Source organism: Quercus lobata, chromosome 12 (assembly GCF_001633185.2).
Source record: "Quercus lobata isolate SW786 chromosome 12, ValleyOak3.0 Primary Assembly, whole genome shotgun sequence".
NCBI classification, from domain to species: Eukaryota; Viridiplantae; Streptophyta; class Magnoliopsida; order Fagales; family Fagaceae; genus Quercus; species Quercus lobata.
Window position 1 is genome coordinate 14,173,664 of NC_044915.1, and position 14,557 is coordinate 14,188,220.

General features: G+C 33.5%; 2 protein-coding genes across 2 annotated transcripts; both read right to left on the reverse strand.

Moving 5' to 3' along the window:
• Nucleotides 1–4,260: 4,260 nt before the first annotated feature.
• On the reverse strand, nucleotides 4,261–5,203 carry LOC115972170 (pectinesterase inhibitor 9-like). Its single transcript, XM_031092351.1, has one exon. It carries the CDS (start codon nucleotides 5,059–5,061, stop codon nucleotides 4,441–4,443), a length of 621 nt encoding a protein of 206 aa, XP_030948211.1. The 5' UTR covers nucleotides 5,062–5,203; the 3' UTR covers nucleotides 4,261–4,440.
• A 3,992-nt stretch (nucleotides 5,204–9,195) lies between these two features.
• Nucleotides 9,196–13,359, reverse strand: LOC115969886. Its single transcript, XM_031089521.1, has 8 exons — nucleotides 13,158–13,359; nucleotides 12,918–13,064; nucleotides 12,716–12,813; nucleotides 11,080–11,152; nucleotides 10,931–10,991; nucleotides 10,751–10,836; nucleotides 10,569–10,658; nucleotides 9,196–9,501 (listed from the first exon to the last, which is right to left on the reverse strand). The coding sequence occupies exons 1-8, from the start codon at nucleotides 13,254–13,256 to the stop codon at nucleotides 9,439–9,441; spliced, it is 717 nt and encodes a 238-aa protein (XP_030945381.1). The 5' UTR covers nucleotides 13,257–13,359; the 3' UTR covers nucleotides 9,196–9,438.
• Nucleotides 13,360–14,557: the final 1,198 nt, after the last annotated feature.

A 14,557-nucleotide genomic window follows, 5' to 3' on the forward strand; every position in this document is an offset into this window, starting at 1 on the left:
TGGACTTAGAACAGGCCCAAAGTTAAAAAGGCTTTCAATGTTCTAGCATTAAAAGATCATGATGTTTCATCAAAAAAAAAAAAAAAAGGAAAAAAAGATCATGATGCTGGACTCTCACAATTTCACATGTGCACAAACACAATATTGTACATCTAGTTGTAACTTGTAACTTAACGTCTCCCTCGTTGAAATTGGAGGGGATTAGAAGTTTTGAGGTACAATTGTACAAATGTAGGTCTCACGGGTGTGATGTATCCCAGTTCCCATTATTTATTAGGGTTGTGTTAACAGGTTTGGTATTGCGACAGTTAACAACGAATTTTATGTCAGAATTTTTGTTAGTAATTCAGTTTGAGTTTGATTAATGTATGCCTTTAGGGTTTACATTAAGCCATCTATATTTAGAAATATTTTCTCGAGAATTGAAAAAGTATTAACAGTTTTTTCAATTCTCGAAAAAATATTTTCAAAAATAAATGGTTTAATGTGTGCCCTTAGGACACACATTAGCAAAACTCATTCAATTTTATGTTAATATTTTGTCACCTGTATAGGCTTTATGGTGAGTTTTATACAATTTCTCCCATTTATCTAATTTTTTTATTAAGTAAGACTCACGTTATTTTAATATTTATGTATTTAGTGTCTGTTTAAGATCTGCTTATTTTGTTAAAATTAAATTTTTTTTACTAAAAATACTATAAATAAAAATAAAAATTAGTTGAAATAGTACATTAAAATTAATAAATAATACCAAAAGGTATAACAAGATCCATAAATAATATAAAAATAAATTAAATAATAAAATAAATGGATAAAAATAGTCTTTACCAAACAAGGATATGATCTATGGGTTAGAAAAAGAAAAGAATATTTAGCCAAAAAAGAAAGAAAGAAAGACATGTGGGGTTTCTTTCTTGCAGAAGGAAATGACATGCCCATCATTCATCAAAGCGAGCCCATAAAGACGTGCATGGGGCTTTCTTCTTTTTCTTTCTTGATTTCTTCTACGGCAGACCCCATGATGATTTTATGCTTTTCAGTTTTCACTCTTCTTCTTTCAGTTTTTAATACGGCAGAGCCATAATGATTTAGGGGTCCACTTGTATCTCTCACTGTCTGTATCCCTCCTAGAATAAGTATCTCTTATTTAAATTTCCTTTTACTATTAATCCACGTGGCCCCCATCACCGTTGCAGTCCAGTCCATTCCCAAAAATACTGAAATACATTAACAACCATAGTGGTTTTTTTTTTTTTTTTTGAGAAACAACCATAGTGTATGTTAGCTAGCTTATTCCTTGTCAATTTATTTTCTTATTTAGTTTATTTTTATTTTTATTTATAAGTTTTATTGCACTTTTTAATACTATTTATAGGTTCTATTATATTATTTTAATAAACATTTACATTTACATTTATTTACAATATTTTTAATAAAAAAATTTTCAATTTCAATAAAATAAGCCAATTTCAAACTAGTTGAATTTCACGTGGGTCACAAATATCTTTGTGGGACGGGGCTTTCATTATCTGCTCAATGCCTTTAGCTTTCCTGCAGCATTGCCTTCCCACCATGATAGTGAATACATTTCATTTCCATGTGGGTAATCTCTTTCATACATCCACACCTTTTTTTTCTTTTCTTTTTTCTCTCTCTTTTTCTTTTATCTTTTTTAATATTTCAATAGTTGGGGGCTTTTAGCATTTCTTAACATAATTAAACTTTAAGCTTAATTGGTTACTTATGTGCTTGATAGGATCTCAAGTGCAATTTTTATTTTATTTTAGGAAGTATGTAATTTATTGTAATTCTAGAAAAAAGATTTTTCAAAGATATTGGGCTCATGGGCTATAGTAAGAGAGATTCTCATTTTTTTGATAATGGGATGGGTGGGAGACTAGGATTAGGATTTACACCATTTTCGTTTGAGATCCGCTTATTTTGTTGAAGATGAATTTTTTTTGCTGAAAGTACGGTAAATAAAAGTAAAAGTTAGCTGAAATAGTACAGTGGATCCACTGTACTTTTTGGTACTATTCATGGGTTTCACTGTACTATTTTAGCTAACTTTTACCTTTATCTACAATACTTTCAGTAAAAAATTTTCAATTTCAACAAAATAAGCAGATCACAAACAGACCCTTAAAGTGTATCACATGTTGTGCAAGAAATAAATATGGCTCTCATAACAATGTAATTTTCCACTTTAGCTTAAATTTATTATACTTTAGTCTGTCCTAGAATTTCTACTTTCCATGTCTTCTGGGCATCATTTTATTATTTTAGAGTGTTTATAAGATAAGCTTCTACATTTCCACTCAACCACCACCCCACCCCCCAAAACACCAAAAGTTAAAGCTTCTCAAGTTGCATTAAAAAAAATGCTTTAGAAGATAAGCTTCTCAATCCATTAATTATTTGCATATTCTAATGTTTAAGATTTTATCCATTATAACTCAGGTTGGTTCGTCAAGTAGTTGGATACTTGGTCTCAAAATATTTGTCTCAGATTCGATTAGGTGTGCTCCCCAGTTTGAGTCCGGATATCTACACTTTGAAAAAAAACTCCTTGAGTTAGCTATTTATCCCACTAGGTCCCACCTGTTGCGGATAGTAATTAATTTATGTTGGAAGTTTTAAGAATATAATGTAGGATAAAAAAGATTCTGTCCATTACGTAGAAAGTCAACTGTCATCAGATTTGATCTTCAGTAAAGGAAATCCGAAGTAGTCAAAAGGAGGATATAATAATAATCACATTGGAAATTACACTAAGCTTTAGCTTTAGCCTTTAGTGTGTTTTGTTTTTTCAAATTATACGCCCGCAGATTGCGGTCTGGCTGTCTCCGTGTTCTCCTCAGGCCTAACCATTTAGTTAAAGTAGTGCTTATCTAAGTAAAATCTAAATTATCTAAAGAGCATTCTAGAGAAGTTCGTAAATTGCTACTGCATAAGATAGAGTATCACCCAAACCAATGACCAATAACATATGAGAACTCTCCTCCATTGTCCACTTTCGCTGGTTCAACTAAAAGTATATACCATTGTCACCCTCTTGGCCTTTTGTCTCCAATTAAAATAATTGGAGAGAATTGCAGAACAACCCGAGGTTTGACTTATCAGTCTCATGGTATTTTAAAAAGAAATATGAATCAAGGTTTTCAGATTCGGACCATTCATTGAACCGTAAAAGGGAGAAGTTCAAGATTTTTGAGATCGAACCGGAGTCGAACCGTGACGACGTCATAATTAATTCAATAATTAATTAAAACCTATATATAGATATTAAATTTATAAAACTAGCAAAATTGACTAATATATCTATATATGTAAGGAAAATTTAATGATTTTCAAGCATATATTTAATAATTAAATAAGAAAGTTAATAAAATAAAATAATAACCATGAAAACATTAAAATTTATGATTAATTTTTGACGTAAAGTTGAATATCTTTGAAGGATTTTAATTATAATTTTTTTTATTCCTTGTAAGAGATGGATAATTTAATTATGTAGAATAAAATTGTGTTAAGTTGTTTTTATATTAAAAAAAAAAAATTGTTAAGGGGTTGGACCGCACGGTTCTTGCCACCGGTTCGTACAGTCCAATCCCGGTTTTAGGGGTTCACGGAATTGCCACATATGTCTGGTTCTTTATGCTTAAAAAACCGGTTTTTACAGTCCAACCTCTCAGTCCAGTCCGGTTCTGAGAACTATGATATGAATAACTCAACTTCTCATAGTAGCTAATCTTTCAAGCCTAAAAATTGAGCATAGGATTTAATGATCTTATATTTGCAGGAATTTGATCTGTTTAAGTGTCACATTAGTGCGAAAAATTTTAATTTTTAAGTGGTCTGTTTTCATTTCATATTCAACACAAAAAAAGTAGAAACGTTTCCTTCATGTGAAGTCCAAACAAAAGCTGACAAAGACAGTGGTGATTTGGAAAGACTGGTTAGGTAGATCAGTCAAATCATTCTTCCCCCTTTCCACTTAGTTTAAGAATTTGTAATTTTCATGAATAACTAAATGGGATTTCTTTAGGAGGAATCACACTTCAGCCATTCATCATTTGCATTATGTTCATGGGTTTAATGTATTCAAATTAAAAGGAGTATTATGTTTTCTGCACTTTCTTTTTGAGGCAAGTGATTTTAAACTTGCAATTAACAAATAAAATTCGATCCAAGCCACAGGTATGCAAAATTCTAAACACTAGAGAGATCATAATTATAACAAACAAAAGTATGATATTCTATAAGGCAGACATAAGCAAGATACAAATTTTATCATTAGGTCCATTTTACATTAATTTACACATTAAGCAGCAAGCAGAGACCACCTTAACACACCATCTAGTTCAGGAACAAACCTTACTTACGAAATATCATCTCACATATACATAATGACCATCAAACCTCATAAGACAAACTTTAAGGCTTTTCGAGGGCTGTAGTAGCTTGGTGTTTAGAAGCAAAACGATTAACCAATGCAAGAGCATTACTAGTGACTTGAGCAACATTAGTGACCCTTCTGTTTACAGCAGCTTTGACATTTCCATCCATGGCATGGCCATCAAACCCATCAAGACAAGTGTTCTCATCAGTGAGCGCAGCACTAACCCAAGTCTGCACGTTGCTCATATGCCACATGAAGTCCTGACCTACAGCTCGACCCATATGGCCGAGCTCACGAACCGACTGGCTAAGCCGGTCCACGCTATCACCCATGTTCTCTATGCAGTCTTTTACAGCTTGATACTCCTTGCCCTTAATCCCTCTAACCTTAGTCATCTTGGCTACATACGCAGCAGATGAACGCACCCTGGCTAAGCTCACTGACAAGGCTGTTTGAGCTAATTGCCTATCACTTTGTTTAATTGCACTTGCATACTGTGAAAGACATTGAACACAAAGTGCAGGATAGCGGGTGGCCCTGCACGAGGCGTGGATGAAATCTGTGGGTTTGGAATGTCTGGCAACAGTGGACTCTGCCATGCCAGCCATGTAAAGAACAAAGCAGAGAACTAGGAAGAAAAGGCAAACTCTTGCCATGTTTCTGAAGGTTAAAGGTGGAGAGGTGGGCAAGATTTTTAGTTTTTTGGATCAATGAAATGAAAGAGTACGAGGGTAGTGGGTTATATAGAGAGAGAGTTTAAAAGGTGGTTGTCTATATTTTCTTCTGGGAATAAATGAAAACAGTGACATGCTTTCTTTCCTTTACCTCCTTTTTATTATACCTCTATCCCTTTTTTTCTCTTCATATATATCTCTATTATTTTTATTTATTACTCTGTTTCTCCTTTTTATTATACCTCTTTCCCTTTATTCTCTTCATATATATATATATATATATATATATATATATATCTCTATTATTTTTATTTATTACCATGTTTCTCCTTTTTTTTGTTTTTGTTTGGTGGTAGGAGAGTAAAGCACATACGTTTCTTTTTCTTTTCACACACGTCAAGAACATAGAGGTGCCTAAACATTCGGGGGAAATTATGTTGTACCATCCCGACTAAACTATACTATCTATTATACTTTGCATCTTAACATTTTTTTAATTTTTAAAGTGCATTTTACTCACTAAACTATGATATTTGTTACATTTTGCATCCTAAATTATAACATTTTGTACACCAATTTTAAGTTTGTTGTTAACTTAGATGAAAATTCAAAGTTCAAGGAATAAAGTGTAATTAAAAGTATAGTTTAGGATGGTAAAGTTTAATTTATCTTTTGTTTTTTTTAAAGGATTGAAAAGATGAACAATTAGGGTTTCTCAAGTGGTTTCATATTTTTCTATCTAAGTTAACAGCAAACTTAATGTCGGAGTGCAAAGTGTAACAATGATCATAGTTAAGGACTTGACAGTGCAAGTCATGCATTCAAAATGTTCAAGATATAAAGTGTATTTAGAAGAATAATTTAGAGTGATAAAATGTAATTTTCCGATACACTTTTGAGCTATGATGTGCTTTCCAAGTACCTTGTTACACCCATTTGCATATGGTTTGGGACGAAAGCATAATAAAAGTAGGATTTGGCAAACAAGCATAAGATGAGTGTTGAGTTTGTTGACAAACCATTTCTAAATTTATGTAACTATGCAAGTTATCATAGGTATGTCTAACGTAGATGGTATCAATCAAGTGGTTTACAAAAAAAGATACATTTAGGACACAGGATTGAAAAAATGGACAATTAGGTCTTTTCAAGTGGTTCCATATTTTTCTATCCAAGTAGGACTGTAAATGAACCAAGCCGATCATGAACAATTCGGACTCGGCTTGATAAAAAGCTTGTTCATGTTTGTTTGTTTATAAATAAACCAAGTTTGAACCTTAATTTTAGGCTCGTTTAATAAACAAGCCGAGCCCAAGCAAAAATAATTATTCACGAACAAGTTCGTGAGCTATTAGGCTTGATGCACAACAATTCAAGCATAGACTCATTTATAAGTTTATATGTGTTAGCTAAATATACTCATTACACATATCTTAATAATGACAAGACCAACATGAGACCACTACTTATATTACCTTAATTTTTTCCTTCCTTTAACTGATCGAGAATCACTTTAGACTATAGTTACATTTAAAAATAAATAAATAATTAAGTCGGCCATATGATCCTACACTATCAACCATCTAAAGTAAAGTTATGAAACATGTTAGTATTTTCTTATTCATAATAGTTACAAACAGGTATTTTTCTAGTCCTTACGTGAATGTAAAAATTGTATTTTGAAAAATTGCTGAAGCTGTAGACAAGGAATGATGAATGAATGAATTTAATTATGTAAATTATTAATTTGAATAATGGCTAATTATAACTAAGACTAGGTGCATGATAAAATAAGTATACTATTTTCTTTTCTTTTTTTCTTAATTTTAGAGATTTAAGCATTTAATAATGTAATTTTTTAGATCTCAGGCTCAAAAACTTGACCTGAACTTGAGTTTGAGCTTGATATTAAGTTTGAGTTTGGCTTGACTAATTAATTAAGCTAAGCCAAGCCAAGTTCAAGCTTTTTAGCTTTCCCACGAGCTCAAATTCAAACACTATTTTCAGGCTTGTCACAAGCTCAATCCAAGCTCAAGCTTTTGATTTTTCCTGATCAGCCAAGCTTGAACATGCACTACTCAACAAAACTCGGCTCATTTACAGCCCTATATCCAAGTTAACAGCAAACTTGATGTCGGAGTGTAAAGTGTAACAATGATCATAGTTGAGGACTTGAGGGTACAAATCATGCATTCAAAATGTTCAGGATATAAAGTGTATTTAGAATTATAATTTAGAGTGATAAAGTGTAATTTCTCGAGACACTTTTAAGTTATGATGTGCTTTCCAAGTACCTTGTTACACCCATTTGCATATGGTTTGGGACGAAAGCATAATAAAAGTAAGATTTGGCAAGCAAGCATAAGATGAGTGTTGAGTCCGTTGACAAACCATTTCTAAATTTATGTAACTATGCAAGTTATCACAGGTATGTCTAACGTAGATGGTATCAATCAAGTGGTTTACAGAAAAAGATGCATTTAGAAGCAAGAATTTATCATTCTGTATCTGTGGGCAACGCAATCATATCCTCTCTAGGAAACAGCAGAAGTTATGGAGGGATTTGGAAATTGTGAAATCAAATAATCAATAGTGAGGGTTTAGTCTCTATGCCTGTGTCCTAGAACAGAGGGCTCTGGATAGTTCTTAGTAAATTATTATTGCATATTGCGCTCACAGTCACACACATGGTTATAGTGATACGGTGATATTAAATATTTTATAAAGACAGTGTTTGGAAGATTTAAAATATCAACTCCAAAGTCACCTTTGCAGTTATTACATGTGTCTTCCTCTTAATTTAAAACAGCCATTAGAAATACAGTGCTAATTAATTTTTGACACGACAAGCCGACTCTATTCTATAGGGCTTTTAAAGTAAAAGAAAGAGTTAGTAAATGATCTAGAGAGAGAGACAGAGAGAAAGCTGGAAAGTTCTGATAGGCAGTTATTAAGCAAAAAATTTATTGTGGTACTTTAAAAATTATTATAGAGTTCTAATGATGTTACATTGAATACACCTTTAAACTTTTTTTTTTTTAGGGAAATATACCTTTAAACTTATAGTACTTCATTTGAACTATAAAATAAATCCATATTAAATTGAGAGATGTTTATCAAACCATATTAATGGATGGTCCATCTTAGTCCAATATTTTTACCATAAAATCTAAGCATATTTGTGAGTTCTAGTTAGTTTAATTAGTAAGTCTCTTATAGTTGAATAAGAGATTTGGGATTCAATCCTCACCTATACCAAAAACTGATTGGTATCTTGGTCTAATAATAAAGAGTTATTATTAAGAATAGATGCTATAAGTTGAAACTTACCAAAAAAAAAAAAAAAACCTAAGCATACCTCTCTTAGTTTCCCACTTTCATATGGGCAATTGAATTGAGTGTTCACACCTTTATGCCTTTTTAAAAAAAAGCAGGCTAGTAGCGTTCATAATTCGGTTCCACTTGGAATACCGTTTTGTCTTCCAAGGGGAGCATCAGCGAGTAATGGAACAAGTTAGTCTTACACCTAATAGTAAGATCTTACTCTCTTTTAACTTCCAAGCTTAGACTTCTCAATAAATCCATCTCCAAGAACAGCTCTCCACAAACAAAAGTCAGAACGCATCTTGAAAAACATATGGTCCTGTTCAAGATATTATACATTTAAGATTTTACTAACGTATACCCTTATGGCATTTATTAGAAAACCATTTAAAGAAACTTTTTATGAAAGAATGAAAAAGTGATTAACTTTTTTACAGTTTTTTCAAATCTCCATAAAACAGTTTCTAAAAATGGATGGTTAATATATATCATATTAACTGGACCCATACATTTATACTGCTCTGAAATTCGTGCTTTTTAAGTGTTTTCCAGATCAATGACCACATTCTATGACGAATGGTGCTCAAAAAGGGTTCAAAACTTCAAATGCATTGTTCCTTAAACAGTTAAAAATTCATACTATTCCACACAGCATTTGAAATGACCCTTTTTTTTTTTGATAAGTGGCACTTGAAATGACCCAATTAGTGCCAGTGCTTAAATTTGTCTTATCATCCAATGCCAATGCCATTCTTAAATAAGATAATTCTGTTTCAAGTTTTCTATTTTCTCTGGTGATTGAAGAGACCAGCTCCATTTATTTTGGCAATAATGAGGAAAGATCTACAATGTCATTGTATATACATTATTGTATATCAATTCAGGTCCTGATATAAAGTCCACTACTGTTTACAACATTTTGTAACATAATTTTAGTGAATGTGGTATGGCTGCAGATATCTCTCAAACCAAAATCATTATCAATCTAAAAGATTGAAAGGGACACTTGATAACTGCCAACTGGGTACTTGAGCACTAAACTGTCATGTACCTGAGAACAGCACCCCGAAGCTTTTCCATGAACTCTGCTGCTTGTTTCTGCAGGTTGGAAATCAACATTGAAATAAATCTTTTGAGTTTAATTCAGCGTATATAGAAAAAGAAAAAGTCATCATTAGGAAAACGCAAAATTTTATTCAAACATGAGGACTAGAAACAAACTATCTATATTTATAGTTAAATCTGTCCCAGTTCTGCTTCAAGTACCAGTTGTATAAGCATTGATGAGGAATTTTTTTGGTGCATTAGGCCTTGGAGTTAGTAAAAGTGTGGAAACTATGATATGGTTCTCTGGGTTCACAGTTTCAACAATATAGATTTATGTCATACACTGTCTAGGTTTTTTTATCCTCTGCATATTGGGTCTCCTCAAGGTCAATTCAAATAAGTATAACAGTCTTCTCCCAACACCATCTCCCCCGCACCACCCCCCCCCCCCGGCGGGCACCCTCTCTTATTCCAAAAATAAAGGCTCAAAATTGAAAATGATGAATTCCACATATTTATATTAGTAGAATAATAGCATGATACATTATTATCTTATGTTATTAAAGTGAAGTCAACTACGGAGGAAGCATTGAAAGAGTATAAACTGACTCATTTGGATTGTGAATTATTGACCAAGTACAATAACTCAGTAGACTGTTAATACTAGTCCCCTAATTGGTCAGATGTTTCATTGTTCAAAGACAACTGCAATTTGTAAGTCTGTACAATTGGCGACCATCCCAGCAGTGTTTTCTGTGTACAGTATTGGCTGTACCATGCATATGAAGCATTATGCGTTCATCAACGGGCAGTGTGGTGACAGAAGTATGAGTTAAAATGCCATTACTTCAATAAAGTATTTCAATAGTGCTCTCATACACCATCCCCCTTTTTCGCTTGTGGATGTAACTTCACAAGAATCTGTTACAAAATGTCTCGTTTTATTCTATGGTGAAATACTTATAAGTATAGCATGGTAAGGTGGACAATTGTAAAGGATATCGGGATTTCTCTAATTTCCCCCCCCCCCCCCCCCCCCCCCTTCCAAAAAAATAAAAGCACAACAACGCTATGTTAAATTCTATTTGGACTACATGGACAGGAATTTCCAATAGTACCTGGTTACCCTCATGTGCATTTGCTATGTTTTCATCAAGAAGGGTCAATAAAGATCTATTGAGTTCATTCCGCTCAACCATCTCCAACAACTGCATGGTAAAAGTTAAAACTCATTTGAGCAATCTATGATACAAACTATAACAAATAAAGAGGCTTGATGATTGAAAAGAGTAGCACGTACAGTGGCTTTTAAATCCTTTGATGTCAGGATTTTGGTTAGGTTTTCTTTTGCTGCTATGAGGTCAGCTTGCATTTTATCATAGGCTTCTGTAACAAAAGATGTGGCCTAAGGGTTGTGGGTTTATAGTGAAAGGCAACAATGCATATCCTTCAGTACTAATGTTCATGGAGTCTAACATACCTGTTCCTTCCAGCAGTGCTTTTTGCAGTGCTTCTAGTTCAACCAATCTATCTTCCATATCCTAGATATAATATTAGAATTTGAATGTTGTGAGTCAATCCAATCATCAATGCAGAATATCACCCAAATTTATAGTTTGAAAATGGAACCTGGGTTTTCGAAACAGCAAACCTAAGCTGACCCAGCTCAAATTGTAGGTGTGAAAAAAATTCCTGGTTCAATCTGTCAATATTATAAGTTATCTCAGTATTTATTAATGGGAAGGTAGAGATTTGGAGACAAAAAATAATATAAATAAATAAATCATATTAATAAATGATGATATAAACATTGACAACTTTCTTATAAAAGTGTCTTTCTGATCATTGTAGGTCCTCTACTAACACTATAATCCATCATTCCACATAAAATAATAAAACTATATAAGACCTTAGAAATATGTATATATTTTATGTGAATATTTCTGTTTCCTCTTTTGGCCACACTAACTCATTATAAAAAGAAAGAAAGAAAGAAAAACAGGCTATGTTTTTTCATCCACCTATTTTTTCTTAAGAAATACCACGTTTATAATATAAAAGTTAGAAAGCAAACATATCCCTTTTCCAACCTTATTTGGATGCTTAGTATGAAGGGAAAGAAGAGTAATATTAGCATCAAGGAACTTTAAAAAAATTGATTTGGCAGGTGCAGATAATTTAGGAAAAGAAATATCACAACCCCAGGTAATTGCTGGCCATATTTGCACTATACTCTAAAAGGTAAAATTGCAATCAGTACATGCCCGATTTGGAACTCAACACACGCTTCTACAATCCAATCCACAGAATATAGGGTATGACAAGAAATAAGAGAATTCTGGGTACTAAAGATATCTCTGAAATTAAATAACTCCATGTTTGCAGAATGTACTTGTAAGATCTTTGATTATACAGAAAGCATATACTAGCACCCAAAAGAACTAAAGGAATTGACAAGATCACAAACTACTCACACAGAGCAGGAGCAAATCACAGCTATGTGGAATTCTTCATTGATAAGAAATTTTCAACAAATGCAGATCTTATATCTATGGTGTGGCAGTGTAATAGCCTTAATAAATCTTAACTCTTACAAATAATCTGATAATCCATTGAAGCAAAACTTTCCACATATCCTTGTTGTGGCAAAGATCTCATCTTTTTAGTTACCACAAACCCCATGACAAAATAATTTGGACAAAAAGGAAGAAAATTTAATTCTTCAATCCATTCTTATAATCATGCTGCAACCAAAATGGAAGCGCACTGATTTTAGTATATGCCGGCCACCCTTCTCCTCTCCTCTGAAGGACTCAACTACAACCAAATGGTTCATAGCTGTTGTATTCCACTTAGAATAAATACTTTCTAGTTAAAAGGCATTGCAACTTGTTGGAGAGCTTGCACTACCAGCAACTACTTATTATGTTTGAATCATTGAGCAAAGAAGCTGCCAACAAGTCCACAACAACCAACCTACATTGCTAACTCACAACACCAAATTAATATGATGATTTATGAACAAAGTACACACTAATATAATTTATAAAACAAAAGTATGCACAATGAACTGCACAATCGGAGGAATCAAAGTACACCACACTAATATGGTTTATAAACTATAAAACAAAGTACACACTCCAATTCCATCTATACACACAGACACAAAAATGAAGCTCCATATTGGGTGAATCAAAACCTCAAACAACTGGTATGCAATGCTATCTTCCATGTTATAAAGACGTAACACCGTAAAAGCATTTACCGTGTTCTCAACCTTGCGATCTCAACCTCAAATTCCTGAGCTTCAGTGTTCAAAAAGTACTCGACGAGCTCATCAGGAGTATCCGGAATAACCCGAGACTAAAACAAACAACGAAAACAACCATCTCAAAAATACAATATTTACATAATTTACAAAACCCAGTTCCTCAAAATCAATAACCCAGTTAATTTAACTAAGTTACCTGGCGAATAGCTCGGCGACGCTCCTTTTCTTCACGGACTTGGCGTTCAAATGCTTCACGGGCTTCGGAGTCTTTCTCGAGCCGCTTCTTGAACTCGCGCCTCGCTATGTGACCGGTCTGTGGTGGACCCAATACGCCTTCTGGGTCCTTCCTTTTCCCAAATAGAGAAAGTTGAAATCATCAACAAGGCCATGAGAAATTAATAGAAAAATTGTATGGGAGAAAGAGTGAGAGAGGTACCCATCCAATGCAGGAAATTCTGGGTCTGGAAGAGATCGGTGCACGTGATGACCGGAAATTTATGGTAGTGGTGGCGATACCTATGCTGAGAGCGGCCATTGATGGCCCTTTGAGTGAGGGAGTTCTCAACCTCTGGTTTTTGCTCTGGGTTTGTGTTATCCGTTTGGAACGTGAATGATGCAATAGGTTAAAACGGTGTCATTTTGTGGCTGTTTTGGTCTTTTTATGCTTTTCAATTTGTAGTTATTTGATGGCGGGAATCAGAGCTATCAGAAATGTACTAGATCAGGGTGGATTCAATTGTAATTAATTCACAGTTAAGATTTTATTTTATTTTGTAGGCCGATATATTTAAAATTATAAATTAAAGAGTAAATTTTAATAAACTACTTTGAGGTTTTGGTTAATAACAACCAATTCTAAGACATTTTAAAAATGACTAACTTGGTTTTTGAACATAATTTGGCCACAAATTCTGTTTAAAGCCTTTATTTATTTTCACATTCTCTTCTCTCTCAAACCTCTTTGGCTTTCTTATCTCTTTATCACCCACAGCGGCTGAAGACTCCTTCTCTCAAGCTTTGGCCATAGTCGAAACTCATGTTTAGTCACTACCATCTTGCACTCTTTCTTCGAATCAGTGCCATGGAGACAATTGGCTAGGGATTTTTGAACTTTGCCTCACCACCACTGTTGTTGTTCCTTGCTAATAGCTCCAATTGGGTGCTATTGACACTAGCTTTTGGTGTTCCATTTTCTCCTCTTTCTTTATTATATTTTCTGTTATTTATTTATTTTTATTTTGGTTTGGGTCTTGATTGATTTAGGGATTAGGTTTTTTTTTTTTATTTTTTTTTTTATTTTTTATGGTGATAAGGATATGTTATTTTTTTAATTGGGTTTGAAATGTGGGGTTTTGGGTATGGTCATTTGTGAATTTGTGAGTACTTTTTTTAATTTGGGGTTTGTCTCAAAATTGGTCTAATATGGTGTTTTTGTTGGAGTTTGTATGATTATGAATCTCTGTGTGTGTATGCTAGCTTTGTAATCTAGTACAACTTATATTTCTTTGTTTTTTTTTTTTTTTTTTTTAGGATTTTTGCATTGGTTTCATTTGGTTTGTGCATTGATGGGTGTGGGGCCCAATAATTTGTGGGCCAGGCCCATTTATTCGCTGGGGTCCGAAGGCCCAAGCCGAGGAAAGTTATGGCTCAGGATCTGTAATACAAGTATACAATAGCCTTGGGATATAACCGAGGACGATTCAGTCCTCGGCATGTCCGAGGTCTCACCGGAAGAAAGGGCAAAAACGATATAGGACTAGTTTGGAAGAAAATCTAAAATATCTAGGTCAACAGAGAAGGATACGCTGGAAAGTATAATGACCAGGGAAAAGCTGC